At 33.1% G+C, this 19,606-nt stretch overlaps 1 protein-coding gene across 12 annotated transcripts in view; it reads left to right on the forward strand.

The window, feature by feature from the left end:
* Positions 1 to 19,606, forward strand: part of LOC142237055 (protein alan shepard-like) — a 1,108,257-nt gene that overhangs the window by 1,017,731 nt on the left and 70,920 nt on the right. For 10 of the 12 annotated variants that reach the window (XM_075308393.1, XM_075308391.1, XM_075308389.1 and 7 more), the window contains one exon: positions 12,135 to 12,193. In XM_075308393.1, the coding sequence (XP_075164508.1) occupies positions 12,135 to 12,193 (59 nt within the window). The remainder of the gene's footprint in view (positions 1 to 12,134; positions 12,194 to 19,606) is intronic. The other 2 variants (XM_075308390.1, XM_075308392.1) reach the window with 1 other exon arrangement.

Here is a 19,606-nt window from a genome sequence, read left to right on the forward strand (position 1 = left end):
GATTTAGATATAGCTCCCATATATATATATATATATATATATATATATATATATATATATATATATATATATATATATATATATATCTATATATATATATATATATATATATATATATATATATATATATATATATATATATATATATATATATATATATATATATATATATATATATATATATATATATATATATATACATATATATATATATATATATATATATATATATATATATATATATATATATATATATATATATATATATATATATATATATATATATATATATATATATATATATATATATATATATATATATATATATATATTAGCCGATCCTATTTAGATTTATATATAACTCTTACATAATAATATTGCCCGATTTTTACGAATTTCGATTTATTACCCACACTAATTGGGCGATTTCCTATGTTTTTAATAATGGCCTCAATATTAGTGACACTAAATCTGTACACGCAAAGAAAAAAAACGTTTTTCTTTTGTTAGGTTTTTTTAATTTCTTCGAACATTTTAAACTTTTATCACCAAAAAAATTCGTTTGTTACAAAATTTTTATTTTATTATTATAAAAAAATATTTTTGAACCAATAACACAGTTCATTTCATTTATATCAAACACTGTTCTTTTCTGACTTTAGGTCTTTAATAAGACACATTTCACAGTTCATAGTAAACATTTAATATAGTAGAATGTAATGTTGAAAAGTTTTTCGGAATCTTCCGACCATATCTGGAATATATGTAACAAAAAAACTTTGGTCGAAGCAGGGATCGAACCCACGACCCTTGGCATGCAAGTCGGACGTAGCAACCACTGCTCCACGGTGCCTAACTAAATGTATTATTCTGTTAAATAAACTTTGTTTAATCGGCTCGTGGGCGCCGCAAGCTATGCTATATAAATATAACTTATATGGGTAATTGTCTATTGATGACAATAACGGCTACATAGCTTAGTGGATAGTGTGTTGGCTTACAAATTACATGGTCCGCGGTTCGATTCTCCATCCAGGCGAAAGGTAAAAAAAAAATTAAAATTTATAAAATCGTATAATTTCTTCTACATTGTTTGTATTACAGAAAAAGGTGCTAAGAACTAAAAAACTTCGTGGAAATGAGAAAGATGTGAGGGAAAATGCAATTAGCCAGAAAAAATTTTTTTTTTGAGTTAGTCGTTATGAAATTGTTTTTACATCCTGGAAAAGAATAAACGTTTATCACAAAAAGTATATACTTTTCTTCCAAATACACTGCCTTTAGCGAAAAGCAAATGAGAACTTTGTTTGTCTAAAATTTCGTTTGGGAGGAAAGAATTATTTTTTTGCGTGTAATAAGGGATTTAAAAAATTAAATACCAAGTGTGTTTCGCAAGACTTTGAAGGCTTTATGTAAATTGAATTTCCAAACCTTAAACTTTTCAAAAAATGGAGAACACCCCCTCATGGCACATGTAAATACCGTGACACTCTAATATCCATTATAGGAATGTATGAAGTTTCATCACGATTTTATTTTTTTGTGTTGTCTTACTTATTTGGTTATTGATTTATTCATTTCAGTCGGTACTGAACAAGTCTATAGTCAGTCACCATTTAGAGCAGGAGTTCCCTATCAAAGAGTTTCTAGGTTCTGAGAAATGTATAGCAGCACTAAAGTATTTGGATAGAAAGTAATTGTGCTATTGGGGGAGCAAATTAAAAATGCTAATATTTAAAATTTTTTGAAAATTAATTCCGAAAAAATCAGACTAATCAATCGAAGTATTGTCCTTGGCTAACCACTACTTTTTCCAATCTTTGTGGCAACATACGAATACCACGACGAAAAAACAACTCGTCCTTGTTTGTCGCAACATATACCTATATCACTCACCAAACATATACCTATATAGTTGCGACAAACATTATACATGTTTCCAGTCCGAAAATAACATTTTGCTCTTGAAACATGTTTGAGACCATCATATTCCTTCTCTGTGTGCAGGTCATGCTCCCATAGATAGGAACAAGTGGTAATCGGAAGGAACAGTGTCTAGGCTATACATCAAGTGAAGTAGAACTTCCTATTTGAGTGTTTCCAACTACGTTTTTTTTTTTTGTGCTGCAAAATTACCTTGTCGTGCTTTTCCACATATTGTGAACGTTTACCACGTAATGCTGGGATCAAACGCATCATTAGAGTTCGATAAAAAAGCTCTATCTATGAGCTATGAAAATGATTTTCTTTTCCAGGTTGGGAAACACTTACATGAACTTTACAATTTTGTAGTCATCTCCCATTTGCGAATTGCAAACACCCAAGGTAAAACCTATTGCTTTCGTATGCAGCAATCCTCTTCGCAAGTTTTAAATTACATTACATTTTTTTCTTTCTGGGAATCATAAAACATGGTACAGTATCGGTATTTTCTTGGAAAAATTATTTATTCGCAGGTATTTTTCTTGGCAATTACCAAATTTGTCATTGGGCATTCCGTTTCACTTTGGGATTTTATATTCATAATGAAAGGTCTTTTTCCAGCAAATAAGTTTTAAATGATATGTATATTAAACAAACAAAAAATACAGAAATATTAATATTTCCAAGAATATGAAATGTATATTTTTTAAAGGTATTTCTCAGATCCGATCAATTACGAACGAACGGTAGTCACTCACTTTCTCTAACTTCATTTCGTTCGTTCGCATGGCTTACGTTACTGCCAAATGCTGACATTAATATTTCTTAATTATTCAAAATATTTGAAAAAGCCCCATACTTTTTAAAACTTGTTTTTCCATAAAATTCAATCTGGCATCACAGTTTATTTGGTCCATATTTAAGAAAATAAGGGCTACATGTTTATGGGAGTTTCATCACAATCTGAACAGAAATGTCTAATATTATAGGCTAAAGATTATTCTGCACCTACAGAGTTAGATGCCATAATCGGCTAGTACAACTAAATTTGAAATTTGAGTAACATTGATTAATAAAATAAGAGTATTTTGGCCAAATTTGAGAAAATCGGGCGACGTATGTATATGCGAGCTATATATAAATTTGAACCAATTTGGATAATATTTTGCAGGTTTGCTTCATACCAGAAAAGGTTACGTTGTACTTAATTTGGGTAAGATCGTTAATAAATAAGGATATTATGATAAAAAACAAGTATATACGGCCGTAAGTTCGGCCAGGCCGAATCTTATGTAGCCTCCACACGCAGAGAAGAAACATGATTGTCGCAATCATATTGGAAGAGCAAAATAATATGATAGGAGCTATTTTTGCGGCGACCATGTAACATGTTCACCTGCAACCATGTTTGCTCAGTAAATATGGTTCTAAGAAAAATAAAATTGTACTCATCTAAAATGTTATTATATTGATAAAAAGAATTTTGTTTCCTTTAAAAGACAATGGTCACGATCTAAAATGATATGGTATTCCTCAAAGATGTTTATCTTCCTGTTAAAAGAACAAGGTCACAACCTAAAATGTTTTGATCTTTATGAAAAGACTTTTTTCGTCGTCGAAAACAGGACGCCACTTGAGAAAAGAAAACACAAAATTAACTATATTTATTTGTTTTTATATATTTATAAACTAATTCATTGTTTATTTGTATTTAAAAAGTCGTGCAAGCAAATATCACATATTTTTACACACTCTATTTTGGTTCAATTTCAACAATAAGTAATTATTCCATATTTACTTCGTGACCATCAAATGTACAAACGCAGGCATCATGTAACTGCAAATAAAAATAAATTATACCATAAGCAAAATGCAGAACAAAAACCAGGTACATTTTTTTTAATTACACTTTCCTTTTTTGTGTTCACATAAAACCACGTGCCACTTCTGAATAAATAAATTAACACAGTAATTCCGTATTCTCCGTCCATTCCAAGAAACATTCAACACACGACTGACGCGCAAAATGAAAATCGTGTGTACCTGCTCAATGTTTTTATAAAATTCTTGTCGCTGCAAAAAAATTAAAAAATTAAATGGTCACGAAAACAATTTACATGGTCTTTATGGCCATGTAATGGTTCTTGACATGTCTATACGTAACCTATAAAAATACTTTTTTTCTCTGCAAAAAAGTAAAAAAATTGAATGGTGAGGTACATGGTTTTCCCCACAAATTCTATCATTTAAATAATAGAACATGTTTGCGACATTTGAGGACCATTTAAATGCTTATTGCCAACATATATTTTTCTCCGCTCGAAAATTCTTTTTACAAAGGTTTTCGCGACAATTACCTACTCTAGATAAGCATTAAATGGATGAGGCAACCATTTCTAAAAATGTTTTTTCTGTGCGTGCACCATGGATTGCATAGAAACTGGTACTAAAGACTGTCATCCACAATCGAATTACTTGGGTTGCGGTAACACTTGCCGATGGCAAGGTATCTTAAAACTTCTTAACACCGTCTTCTCAATTGTAAGTTAGTCCATGCCGGGTATATATTAAACAAAAAAGTCCGACTAAATACGTATATAACCCAGCTTGACAAAATTTTCTATAGCAATAAAAATTTGACAAAATTTTCTATAGAAATAAAATGTTGACAAAATTTTCTATAGAAATAAAATCTTGACAAAATTTTCTATAGAAATAAAATTTTGACAAAATTTTCTATAAAAATAAAATCTTGAAAAAATTTTGTATAGTAATAACATTTTGACAAAGTTTTCGTAGATTATTTTTGGGGATCGGTTATATAGACCGATATGGACCAATTTTGGCATGGTTGTTAGCGGCTATATACTAGCGCAATGTACCAAATTTCACCACATGCCTAATTTTAACCGGATCTGACGAATTTTGCTCCTCCAAGAGCTCCGGAGGTCAAATCTGGGGATCGGTTTAACTGGGGGTTATATATAATTAAGACCGCTATGGGCCAAGTTTCGCATGGTTGTTAGAGACCATATACTAACACCACGTACCAAATTTCAACCGAATCGGATGAATTTTGCTCATCCATGACGCTTTGGAGGTCAAATCTGGGGATCAGTTTATATGGGGGCTATATATAATTATGGACCGATATGGACCAAGTTTTGCATGGTTGTTGGAGACCATATACTAACACCATGTACCAAATTTCAACCGAATCGGATGAATTTTGCTCATCCATGAGGCTTCGGAGGTCAAATCTGGGGATCAGTTTATATGGGGGCTCTCTATAATTATGGACCGATGGACCAATTTTTGCATGGTTGTTGGAGACCATATACTAACACCATGTACCAAATTTCAGCCGGATCGGATGAAATTTGCTTCTCTTAGAGGCTCCACAAGCCAAATCTGGGGATCGGTTTATATGGGGGTTATATATAATTATGGACCGATATGGACCAAATTTTGCATGGTTCTTAGAGAGCATATACTAACATCATGTACCAAATTTCAACCGGATCGGATGAATTTAGCTCCTCCAAGAGGCTCCGCAAACCAAATCTGAGCGTCGGTTTATATGGGGGCTATACGTAAAAGTGGTCCGATATGGCCCATTTGCAATACCATCCGACCTACATCAATAACAACTTCTTGTACCAAGTTTCAAGTCGATTGCTTGTTTCGTTCGGAAGTTAGCGTGATTTCAGACGGACGGACGGACGACTCAGAATTTCACCACGACACAGTATATATATGTACTTTATGGGGTCTTAGAGCAATATTTCGATGTGTTACAAACGGAATGACAAAGTTAATATACCCTCCATCCTATGGTGGGGGGGGGGGTATAAAAATAGGGGAAATTTTTGAAAATTGGGCTATACAAACATATAGGAGCTATATCTAATATTAAAACGATTCGGATTATATTTTGGATATTTAATTGATATTACAGAAGATTACCTTGTGGTAAATTTGAGTATAATCGATTAATAAGTGACGCCACTATGGTCAAAAATAAGGTTATTAGGGTAAATTTTTCAAAATACATATATATGGGGGCTATTTCTAAATCTAAACCTTGTGCCCAAAAAACAAAATCGGTTAATAATTGCGACTATAATCCTGCGAACAACAAAAACATGGATAGACGGACGGACACCAAGTGCTAAAATGACTGAGTCGATCCGTATATATTTTATGGGGTCTAAAATCAATATTTCTAGTAGGCACATTTATGGCAGATCAAAGTTATTATACCCTGACCACTATGTGGTTTAGGATATACAATTATTCAGCGATGTGCAATCCCTTCTCAGTGGTAGAGACTTTTCTAACCCGCTTCAAGTGGGTCATAGCATTATAAAATTTCGGTTTGACAAATTTTAATATAGAATAGCCAGCACTCATTGATTTCACATTATTTCACCACAGATACCAAACACAAAAAGTGTACCTAAATCATCTGGAAGTGGAAGATTTACCCAAAAAATATTTTCACAATTTTTGTCTTCAATTTCGGGAAATAGGATAATATTAGCGTACTTTTAAAGGTATCGGGAGGTACAACACGCCATTCAGACATAAAAGCGAACATTTTTCTTAATATAATGAAAAATCAATTTCACATTTAGAATTCAAAACATAAAATCCCTTTAAAGATCTAATCAATGGTTCATTACATGAATAAAAAGTGATACGGTCAAAATTTGGTCAATATAAACTTGACGTATTTCTTTCAATTTTGCATTTAAAAAACCTGAACACCCCTCATTTTGAAGGTGTGTGTGTAGAATGTTGCTCCTATTTTGATTTTGGAATTCACTCTTCAGTTGCCAAAATGCCGTCCAAGCAAGAAGAGCAGCGTATCAAAATTTTGCTCGCGCATCGCGAAAAAGTTGGGGAACGTTTGTCGACAGCCAGGAAGTCTGGATCGGGGGGAAATCGAAAACCAGAAGCCGCTGAGACGACAAAGAGAGTTGCCGGTAGTTTCAAGCGAAACCCTAACCTCTCTCTCCGAGGTGCCGCAAATAAGCTGGGTGTATCGTCTACAACCGTGCATCGAGCCAAAAAACGAGCCGGACTATCGACTTACAAGAAGGTAGTGACTCCAAACCGCGATGATAAACAAAATACGACGGCCAAAGCGCGATCCCCGGAGGCTGTACACGACGATGCTGACGAAGTTTGACTGCGTGGTAATGGACGACGAAACCTACGTCAAAGCCGACTACAAACAGCTTCCGGGACAGGAGTTTTATATGGCAAAAGGAAGGGGAAAGGTAGCAGATATTTTCAAGCACATAAAACTGTCAAAGTTCGCAATGAAATATCTGGTTTGGCAAGCCATCTGTACCTGTGGCTTGAAAAGCAGCATTTTCGTAGCTTCCGGGACTGTCAACCAAGAAATTTACGTGAAAGAGTGTTTGACTAAACGTCTGCTGCCTTTCCTGAAGAAACACGGTTGTTCCGTACTGTTTTGGCCGGATTTGGCATCTTGCCATTACGGTAAAAAGGCCATGGAGTGGTACGCCGCCAACAACGTGCAGGTGGTTCCCAAGGACAAGAACCCTCCCAACACGCCAGAGCTCCGCCCAATTGAGAAATACTGGGCTATTGCCAAGCGGAACCTTAAGAAGACCAAAAAACTGCTAAGGACGAGCAGCAGTTCAAGGCAAACTGGCTTTCTGCGGCGAAGAAGGACAAGGTGGCTGTACCAAATCTGATGGCAGGTGTCCAGCGTGAGGCCCGGCAATTCGTATTTGGAAAAGCGAAAGCCTAACTGAATATTTTTCCTGAATTTTATACTAATTGAACTTGAAAAAGAAGTTTTTTGATTTTTTAAATAAACGATTTCACCGATTTACACGCGTTTTCCCTTGACCAAATTTTGACCGTATCACCCTTTACATCGATTATAACGACCTTCCAATTTTTTGATACCATTTTGGTAGTACTCCTTCTGTTTTGCCTCAAAATAGGCCTCAGTTTCGGCGATCACCTCTTCATTGCAGCCAAATTTTTTCCCTGCGAGCATCCTTTTGAGGTCTGAGAACAAGAAAAAGTCGCTGGGGGCCAGAGAATACGGTGGGTGGGGGAGCAATTCGAAGCCCAATTCATGAATTTTTGCCATCGTCCTCAATGACTTGTGGCACGGTGCGTTGTCTTGGTGGAACAACACTTTTTATACCCTCCATCATAGGATGGGGGTGTATTAACTTTGTCATTCCGTTTGTAACACATCGAAATATTGCTCTAAGACCCCATAAAGTATATATATTCTGGGTCGTGGTGAAATTCTGAGTCGATCTAAGCATGTCCGTCCGTCCGTCCGTCCGAAACAAGCTATCGACTTGAAACTTGGCACAAGTAGTTGTTATCGATGTAGGTCGGATGGTATTGAAAATGGGCCATATCGGTCCACTTTTACGTATAGCCCCCATATAAAGGGACCCTCAGATTTGGCTTGTGGAGCCTCTAACAGAAGCATATTTCATCCGATCCGGCTGAAATTTGGTATATGGTGTTGGTATATGGTCTCTAACAACCATGCAAAAATTGGTCCACATCGGTCCATAATTATATATAGCCCCCATATAAACCGATCCCCAGATTTGGCTTGTGGAGCCTCTAAGAGAAGCATATTTCATCCGATCCGGCTGAAATCTGGTACATGGTGTTGGTAGATGGTCTCTAACAATCATGCAAAAATTGGTGCACATCGGTCCATAATTATATATAGCCCCCATATAAACCGATCCCCAGATTTGGCTTGCGGAGCCTCAAAGAGAAGCAAATTTCGTCCGATCCGGCTGAAATTTGGTACATGATGTTGGTATATGGTCTCTAATAACCATGCAAAAATTGGTCCACATCGGTCCATAATTATATATGGACCCCATATAAACCAATCTCCAGATTTGGCTTGCGAAGCCCCAAAGAGAAGCAAATTGCATCCGATCCGGCTGAAATTTGGTACTTGGTATTGTTATATGGTCTCTAATAACCAAATTGGTCCACATCGGTTCATAATTATATATAGCCCCCATATAAGCCGATCCCCAGATTTGGCTTGCGAAGTCTCCAAGAGAAGCAAATTTCATCCAATCCGGTTGTAATTTTGAACATGGTGTTAGTATATGATCTTTAACAACCGTGCCAGAATTGGTCCATATCGGTCCATAATTATATATAGCCCCCATATAAAACGTTCTCCAGATTTGACGTCCGGAGCCTCTTGGAAGAGCAAAATTCATCCGATCCGGTTCAAATTAGGAACGTGGTGTTAGTATATGGTCGCTAACAACCATACAACAATTGGTCCAATCACTCAAAAATTGGTCCATATCGGTTCATAACCATGGTTGCCACTAGAGCCAAAATTAATCTACCAAAATTTTATTTATATAGAAAATTTTGTCAAAATTTTATTTCTATAGAAAATTTTGTCAAAATTTTATTTCTAGAGAAAATTTTGTTAAAATTTTATTCGGTTCACAATAAAATTTTCATCATTGTCAAAATTTTATTTCTATAGAAAATTTTGTTCAAATTTTATTCGGTTCATAATCATGGTTGCCACTCGAGCCAAAAATAATCTACCAAGATTTTATTTCTATAGAATATTTTGTCAAAAGTCTATTTCTATAGAAAATTTTGTTAAAATTTTATTTCTGTAGAAATTTTTATCAAAATTTTCTTTCTATAGAAAATTTTGTCAAAATTTTTATTTCTATAGAAAATTTTATTTCTATAGAAAATTTTGTTAAAATTTTATTTCTGTAGAAAATTTTGTCAAAATTTTATGTCTACTTTGTCAAACTGAATTATATACGTATTGGATCGATCTTTTTTGATTTAATATATACCACGTATGGACTTACATACAATTTAGAAGATGGTGTTAGGAGCTTTTAAGATACCTTGCCATCGGCAAGCGTTACCGCAACTTAAGTAATTCGATTGTGGATGGCAGTGTTTAGAAAAAGTTTCTACGCAATCCATGATGGAGGGTACATAAGCTTCGGCCTGGCCGAACTTACGGCCGTATATACTTGTTTCTTCTTCATATGGGGCCGTTTTGCGCGATTTCGACCTTCAAACGCTCCAGTAGTCACTGTGGATGGTTTTTCCCTTCTCAAGATAATCGATAAACATTATTCCATGCGCATCCCAAAAAACAGAGCCCATTACTTTGCCAGCGGACTTCCGAGACGGTTCACCGGTCGCTGTCCACTCAGCCGACTGTCCATTGGACTCAGGAGTGTAGTGATGGAGCCATGTTTCATCCATTGTCACATATCGATGGAAAAACTCGGGTGTATTACGAGTTAACAGCTGCAAACACTGCTCAGAATCATCAACACGTTGTTGTTTTTGGTCAATTGTGAGCTCGCGCGGCATCCATTTTGCACAGAGCTTCCGCATATCCAAATATTGATGAATGATATGACCAACACGTTCCTTTGATATCTTTAAGGCCTCTGCTATCTCGATCAACTTCATTTTACGGTCATTCAAAATCATTTTGTGGATTTTTTTTGATGTCTTCGTCGGTAACAACCTCATTCGGGAGTCCACTGCGTTCACCGTCCTCCGTTCTCATTTCACCACGCTTGAATTTTGCATACCAATCAATTATTGTTGATTTCCCTGGGGCAGAGTCCGGAAACTCATTGTCAAGCCAAGTTTTTGCTTCCACCACTTTTTTCCCCTTCAGAAAAACTCAGGTTAAAACTAGAAGTACCCATATGTAATAGGTACTTTTAGTTAATGTGGTATCACAAAACACGAAATTCCTTTTTTCCATTTTTTTTTCACAATAACAAAAGTTGCTTCACAAAAGACGCTCTATGTCACAAACTAATTGACTTACAGACATCAAATTTTGACACGAATCATTTTAAGGTTGGTACTATATAAAAATAATATGCATTTAATACTGGCGACGCCATCTATGTGTCAGACCGGGGACTTATCAGCAAACATGTTAAGTCATTCAGAAAAATGCTAAATTTCGGAGATTTGGACCTTTTGAAATTGCAACAATAACAGGTACAGGAATTTTACTTTCATTTTTGGCTTAATTTTATATATGGGCATAACCTGTCGTAAAATCAACGAAAGATAAAAATCACTGACCGACTATATCCCAGTTCTCCTGACTTGACCCCTTTGTGGATGCTACATCAAGAATGTATCAATAGTTGCGGTACTTACAATTCTAAATTTAAAGCAAACCAGATGATATGTTTGAAACGAAATTTTGTAGATCTGTGTATAGAAAAATGAACCGATATAGCACCTTGGTAGGAGCCACCGTGGTGCATTGGTTAGCATACACAAGGTCGTGGTTACGATTCCTGCTTCGACCGAACACAAAAAGTTTTTCAGCGGTGGATTATCCCACTTCAGTAATGCTGGTGACATTTTCTGAGGGTTTCAAAGCTTCTCTAAGTGGTTTCACTGCAATGTGGAACGCCGTTCGGACTCGGCTATAAAAAGGAGGTCCCTTGTCATTGAGCTTAACATGGAATCGGGCAGCACTTAGAGATAAGAGAGAAGTTCACCAATGTGGAATCACAATGGACTGAATAGTCTAAGTGAGCCTGATACATCGGGCTGCCACCTAACCTAACCTAACCTAGCTCCTTGGTGCTATGGTTGACATACCAACATTGCCTTCAAAGCGTTTGGAGACCAGTTTGGGCCGAACACCAAAATGTCTTTCTGCAATGGTTTATCTCCTCTCAGAACTGATGATGATATCGCTGATAATAGTCGATTCACATAAGGCTCCAAATCTACTAACAGTGGATTTGAAATCCCTTTTTTCTAAGGCAAAAAATGACATTTGAAATCTAGTTAAATTGGATTGTGGATGTGTAATGTGATTGAGTGGTTTCACAAATTGTGTGACATACCGTTCAATATCTAGTGTCATTAGTTTAGTAACTCAGCAAATGGAAGGAGTCATGTCATAATGTTCTTTTACTTTCATACTGTTCCCCAGAACGTTGACCAATATAATATTACATCGTTTTTTTGTTTTAAGGAGTTTAAGGACAACACTTTATTTCAATTATAATATTTTATACAATTAGCTTGCTTACGTTATCAAAAGAAATTAATTTAGTCCATGTAACATTTAATCTTTAATCTTATTATGTTTTTATCTCTCCCTCTCTTTCTCTCTCTCTCTTTTGCAGATATGGAACCATTATCTCCACAAAGGCTATTTTAGATAAAACAACAAATAAATGTAAAGGTATTTTTTGCTTTTCACCATTTTCTCCATCAACTTTAGTTTTTTTTCTTTATTATTGTTGTTATTTTACGTTGTTTTTAGTTAGTTTTTTTTTTGTACCAATATATTTGATGTAAATTTTTATGTAATCGTTTGTGTGTGTTTGTTTGTATTTGTGTATCTCCTTTATGTGAATGTTATGCGTGTAATATATCGCGTTGTATTTTGATGTGTGTGTGTGCGTCTATCCCAGTGGAAAAACTTGTTATAGAATGTGAAATCAGGCCGGATAATGTCATAGCATAGAGCAATGAGGTTCTGCTTATATCAGTGTTGCCAGGTTAGGGGTTTTCCCCCCAAATTTAGGGTTTTTTTCACGTTTACGGGGGATTTTTAGGGGTAAAATTTATTTGGGGGGATTTTTGGGGGTAAAAAATTATTTCAGACCTTATAAATTGGAGCAATTCTCAAGCAAATTCGGAACAATTCTAGCATGAGTTATGACAAAAAAGATGCGGAAAGTCAACAAGAAGATCCTAAATACAAACAAGTATCCAATAGCATTAGTTTCGTTATCTTTTTTAAACTCTTCTGTTGAAAGGGCATTTTTAATATTTGACAAAATTAAAAAGAATCAAAAGAATGAAAGCTTTTTAAGAGTAAGCCCGCTTTTTAAATTGATATACATATTGTATTATTACATCCATAAAAAAAATAATTTCCTCAGGGATGAAATTTAAACAAACGAAAATCTCTTTTGTTTTAAAGTATTTTCTTAAATAGCAAATTTTATTTTTTATTTACTTCAAACGAAAACAAATTTTAGCATCAAAAGAAAACTTAGTTTTTCTAAAATTTCGTTTCTCAGGAAAGAACTCTTCTTTCAGGATATATATTTGTGTTAATTTAATTTTTAAAGTGTATCACTACAGGATTTTTTTCAGGTAATTTTGGGACCACTTTTGTACTTTTATACTCTGAAATTTTTTGGGGGTTTTTGAAAAAAGCTTAGACCAATTTAGGGTTTTTTTTCTTAAGATTTGGGGGGAAGAATCAAAAATCACCTGGCAACACTGGCTTATATATATGGGGTTCGAAATTCATAATTGTGAATGCTTAAATTGCACAAAACATTTGAAGAAGTATCACCCTTCAGTGGTAAAAAAAATACGGTTGTCACAGTTGGTAGGTTTTTTTACTGTTTGGTAGAATTCTTGATGTTTTGGTAGATGTTTCTTCTTCAACTAAGAGATACTACATAAATTTTTTATAGATATGCAATTTTGAAAACATTTTCTATAGAAATAAAAATTCCACAAAAAAAGAAATACAATTTTATATAGAAATAAAATTTTGAAATAAAATTTTAACAGAAATAATATATTGACAAAAATTTCTATAGAAATACTATTTTGACAACATTTTCTATAGAAATAAAATTTTAACAAAATATATTTTTTTAAAAATATAAAAATAAAATTTGATAAAATCTTCTATAAAAATAAAATCATGATAAAAAATTCAATAGAAATACAAGTTTGTCAATTTTTCTAAAGAAATAAAATTTTGACACATTATTTATAGAAGTAAAATTTTGAGAAAATCCTATAGAAATAACATTTTGACAAAATTCTATAGCAATACAATTTTAACAAAATTCTATAGCAATACAATTTTAACAAAATTTTCACTAGAAATAAAATTTTGACAAAATTTTCCAAAGAAATAAAATTTTGTCACATTATTTATAGAAGTAAAATTTTGAGAGAATCCTATAGAAATAAAATGTTGTCACATTTTCTATAGAAATAAAATTTTGACAAAATCCTATAGAAATACAATTTTGACAAAATATTCTATAGAAACAAAAAATTTGACAAAATTTCGTATAGAAATAAAATTTTGACAAAATTTCCTGTAGAAGTAAAATTTTGACAAAATTTCCTGTAGAAATAAAATTTTGTCACATTTTCTATAGACATAAAATTTTAACTAAATTTTCTATAGAAATAAAATATTGAAAATTTTTTTTGTAGAAATACAATTTTGACAAAATATTCTATAGAAACATAATTTTGACAAAATTTTCGATAGAAATAAAGTTTTGACAAAATTTTCTATAGAAATAAAATGTTGACAAAATTTTCTATAGGAATAAATTTATGACAAAATATTCTATAAAAAAATTTTTTGACAAAATTTTCTATAGAAATAAAATTTTGACAAAATTTCCTGTAGAAATAAAATTTTGAAAAAATTTCCTACAGAAATAAAATTTTGTCACATTTTCTAAAGAAATAAAATTTTAACAAAATTTTCCATAGAAATAAAATATTGAAAAATGTTTCTATAGAAATACAATTTTGACAAAATATTCTATAGAAACATAATTTTTAAAAAATTTTGTATAGAAATTATATTATGACAAAATTTCCTAAAGACAAAATGTTGACAAAATTTTCTATAGAAATAAATTTATGATAAAATATTCTATAGAAAAACAATTTTTGACAAAATTTTCTATAGAAATAAAATTTTGACAAAATTTCCTATAGAAATAACATTTTTACAAAATTTTTTAATGAAATAAAATTTTCACAAAATTTCCTATAGAAATAACATTTTGACAAAATTTTCTATTGATATAAAATGTTGACAAAATTTTCTATAGAAATAAATTTATGACAAAATATTCTATAGAAAAAAATTTTTTGACAAAATTTTCTATCGAAATAAAATTTTGACAAAATTTTGTATAGAAATTATATTTTGACAAAATTTCCTAAAGGCATAAAATGTGGACAAAATTTTCTATAGAAATAAACTTATGACAAAATATTCTATAGAAAAACAATTTTTGACAAAATATTCTATAGAAACATAATTTTGAAAAAAAATTCTATAGAAATAAAATGTTGACAAAATTTCCTATAGAAATAAAATTTTGGCAAAATTTTCTATTGAAATAAAATGTTGACAAAATTTTCTATAAAAATAAAATATTGACAAAATTTTCTATAGAAATAAAATTTTGCCAAATTTCCTGTTGAAATAAAATTTTACCAAAATTTCCTATAGAAATAAAAGTTTGACAAAAATCACTATAGAAATAAAATTTTGACAACATTTTTTATTATAGAAATAAGATTTTGACAAAATTTTCTATAGAAATAAAATTTTGACAAATTTTTTTATAGAAATAACAATTTGACAAAATTTTCTATAGAAATAAAATTTTGACAAAATTTTCTATAGAAATAAAGTTTTGACAAAATTTTCTTTAGAAAAAACATGTAAGGAAAGTCTAAAGTCGGATGGGTCGACTATATTATACCCTTCACCAATATTTATACCAACATTTTTGATACCATTTTAACACCTTCAAATTTGTTAGGAGCCTTATAAAGGTTTATATTCTCACATATATAAATATTTAAATATGAACCGATTTGGACAAAACTTTTTAAACTTTCACAAAATGTCTATACGCTAAATTTAAATTGGTTAATGACCGGGACGGACCACAATGTTACTAAAAAAATATTGGAAATATTTAAATTGCATAAAATTTCTCAAATCTGGATTTATGATTTATAGGTCGATATATACGACTTGAATCATTTTTGCGAGTTTTCGAGATAACAGTGGCGATTTAACAAGGAACATGTGGGTATTTTGGCCACATTTGCAAAAACCGGAAGAACATATATATGGGGACCTTGTCTAATTCTGAGCCAATTATGATAAAATTTGACACACATTGCTAAAATTTTAGTTGAACTCTCAGTGCAAAACTTCAAAATTTTCGAAATGAAACTTTGGCTTCGTGGTCACCTCTGGGGTCATATAAGTGCGTATCGGACGAAAAATATATATTGCAGCTACATTTAAATCTGGACCAATTTCAACTAAATTTGGCATGCATAGTAAAACTGTTATTTCCATTCCCTGTGCACAATTTTAAGGAAATCGGAGGGAAATTTTGATCTACGGTGGTCATATGACTGTAAATTGGACGAAAGATATATATGGGAGCTATATCTAAATCTGAACCTTCAACCAAATTCGGTGTGCATATTTATGATGTTCATTGTACTCCCTGTGCAAAATTTCACGTAAATCGGAACAAAATATTGGCCTCAGGATCCATAGGTGTGTAAATTGGGCGAAAGCTATATGTGGGAGCTATATCTAAATCTGAACCGATTTCAGCCAAATTTGGTGTGCATATTTATGATGTTCATTGTACTCCCTGTGCAAAATTTCACGTAAATCGGAACAAAATATCGGCCTCAGGGACCATAAGAGTGTAAATCGGGCGAAAGCTATATGTGGGAGCAATATCTAAATCTGAACCGATTTCAACCAAATTCGGTGTGCATATTTATAATGTTAATTCTACTCCCTGTGCAAAATTTCACGTAAATCGGAACAAAACATTGGCCTCTGGGGCCATAGGAGTGTAAATCGGGCGAAAGCTATATATGAGAGCTATATCTGAATCTGAACCGATTTGACCGATATTCTGCAAAATTTACGAGGCTCACAAAATATTCGATTATATGAAATCGGAAGAAGATCGGTTGATAAATACGTCATTTATAAACAGATCGGTTCTAAATATATATGGCAGCTATATCTAAATATGAACCGATTTTTTCCAAAATCAATAGGGATCATCTTTGAGTCGAAAAAGAGCCCTATGACAAATTTGAAGACGATCGGACTTAAACTGCGAGCTGGACTTTGCACACAAAAATACATCAATAGACCGACAGACGGACAGACAGACAGACAGACGGACATCGCTAAATCGACTCAGAATTTAATTCTAAGCCGATCGCTATACTAAAAGATGGGTCTATGACTACTCCTTCTCAGCGTTACATAAAAATGCACAAACTTTTTATACCCTGTACCACAGTAGCGGTGAGGGGTATAAAAAATGTTGCAAAATATGATTTTTTGTTTGAGAGTTATTTAGTAAAATTCCTCAAAATGGTTGTAAAATTTGTTGTTCTACCAACAACACTATAATCTGATTAATGACTACACTCATAGAAAAAATCATGCACGACGTGCTCATTTCAAAGCGATTCGTTCATGAAAGTGAATCAACACACATGTGTTGTCAAACTGTGAACAGGCGGTGTCAATCTGACAACGATAAAATGACACCATGCGTTGTCAAAACAACAACCAGCGTTCATGATCTGAAAACGTTATGGTTACGACTTTATAAACAAAATTTAAAAAAAAAATATTTCCGCTAGCGTGACTCGAACCTGTGATTTCTGCACCATACACGTTAACTGTCGTCTTAGCACATTGCACCACCGAGGGAATTGCCATAATAACGTCTAACGATTATTTTAAGACTTTTCATGGCCAAAGAAAAACGAATGCCGTTCATTCCGTTTTGATTTTTTGTGACGGTTTCCGTTTCATTTTGTCACCGTCCGTTCACGACTATGGAAAGTAATTTTTTCTATTAGTGTAGAAATCAAGTTAACCCATTTTTGTCGGCGGCAGCAGACACTCCATTATGGCCACCGATGACTCCGGTCAATTATCCATTCAAAAATTAAATTAATCTATTATGAGATTAATTGTACAACCAATCTGCCAGTCAAATGTTAACGTTCATATTTTTTCTTAGATTGTTCATATTTTTTCTTAGATTGTTAAAATATAAGAACATTTTCATATATTATTGGGAGAGAAAGTTAAAACTGCGGTATTTTTAAAATGTTTGAGAATTTATACCGAAAAAATTATAACAGATTAGATTTTTTTCTATTACCTTGCTTTTGAAGCATTCCCAATAATTTCAATAGATGGGAATCCTCCAATTCAGCATCTTCAAACTTCTTCGGCTGTCTTGCAGGTTCATTGTCTTCCACATCAAAATCACCACGTCTGAAAAAGTTGCAATCAAAAGAGCACACTCCGGATAAACTTCGAAAAGTAATCGAACCGATTGAGATGAACTTTTCTCCGAATTAATGAAACAAATCAAAATTAAAATTAAAGAAGAAAAAAATTAATATAGTTTCAGCATTGTCTGATGCATATCTCCCGAACTAAAGCTGAGTACTATGTTCAGTTTTCAAGCTGAGAACCAGCTTGTTTTCACGGTTACTTTTTTTAATTAACTAATTTAGAAATATAAAATTATTTGCAATCAATTCCTTGGATCTTTTCCATCCTTTATTTGGCAAGACTCGATCAAAATATAATCGTCTTCATAAATATATTTGTACTTTTAATATAGTGTTTTGGTGAAAAAACCGAACATAGTACTCACCTTAAGCCATCTATTGTCAATCCTGCCATTTGTCAATAATAAATATATTTTCGTTAATTGGCCGCTGCATTTTAGACAAAATGGGCCAAATTAATCGGCGTTGATGTCGAGTGGGGTGTACATATGTATTTTCTACTATGGAGTTACTTAAGTAGGACATGGGGTGATAACACTAGTTTAGAAAATATTTTTTTTTTTCATGTACATTTGATGAGATGTGACTTTTCTTATGTAATTTGATCTGCTGAATTCGAAAAAAATTTCAAAAACTGTTTGAGATATCCCGTTATTTTTAGGTTTTCGCTCTTTATACCCTGCGCCACACTGTGGAACAGGGTATTATAAGTTAGTGCATATGTTTGTAACACCCAGAAGGAGACGAGATAGACACATGGTGTCGTTGGCAATAATGGTCAGGGTGGGTCCCTGAGTCGATATAACCATGTCCGTCTGTCCGTCCGTCCGTCCGTCTGTCTGTGAACACATTTTTGTGATCAAAGTCTAGGTCGCAATTTAAGTCCAATCGCCTTCAAATTTGGCACATGTTCCTAATTTGGGTCAGAATAGGACCCTATTGATTTTGGAAGAAATCGGTTCAGATTTAGATATAGCTCCCATATATATCTTTCACCGGATATGCACTAATATGAATCCAGCAGCCAGAGTTTTATACAGATTTGCTTGAAATTTAGTACAAACATTACACTTAGTCGTATAGTCAAGTGTGCAAAATTTGATTGAAATCGGTTCAGATTTAGATATAGCTCCCATATATATCTTTCGCCCGATATGGACTTATATGGCCTCAGAAGCCAGACTTTTTGCCAAATTTGGTTGAAATTTTGCACTAGGAGTACAATTAGTAGTATAGTCAAGTGTGCAAAATTTGATTGAAATCGGTTCAGATTTAGATATAGCTCCCACATATATCTTTCGCCCGATATGGACTAATATGGTCCTAAAAGCCAGAGTTTTGGCCCAATTTGGTTGAAATGCACAGGGAGTAGATTTAGCATTGTAGCTATGCGTGCCAAATTTGGTTGAAATCGATTCAGATTTAGATATAGCTCCCATATATATCTTTCGCCCGATATGCACTTATATGGACCCTGAAGCCAGAGTTTTAT

This window comes from Haematobia irritans, chromosome 4 (assembly GCF_050003625.1).
Source record: "Haematobia irritans isolate KBUSLIRL chromosome 4, ASM5000362v1, whole genome shotgun sequence".
NCBI lineage: Eukaryota > Metazoa > Arthropoda > Insecta > Diptera > Muscidae > Haematobia > Haematobia irritans.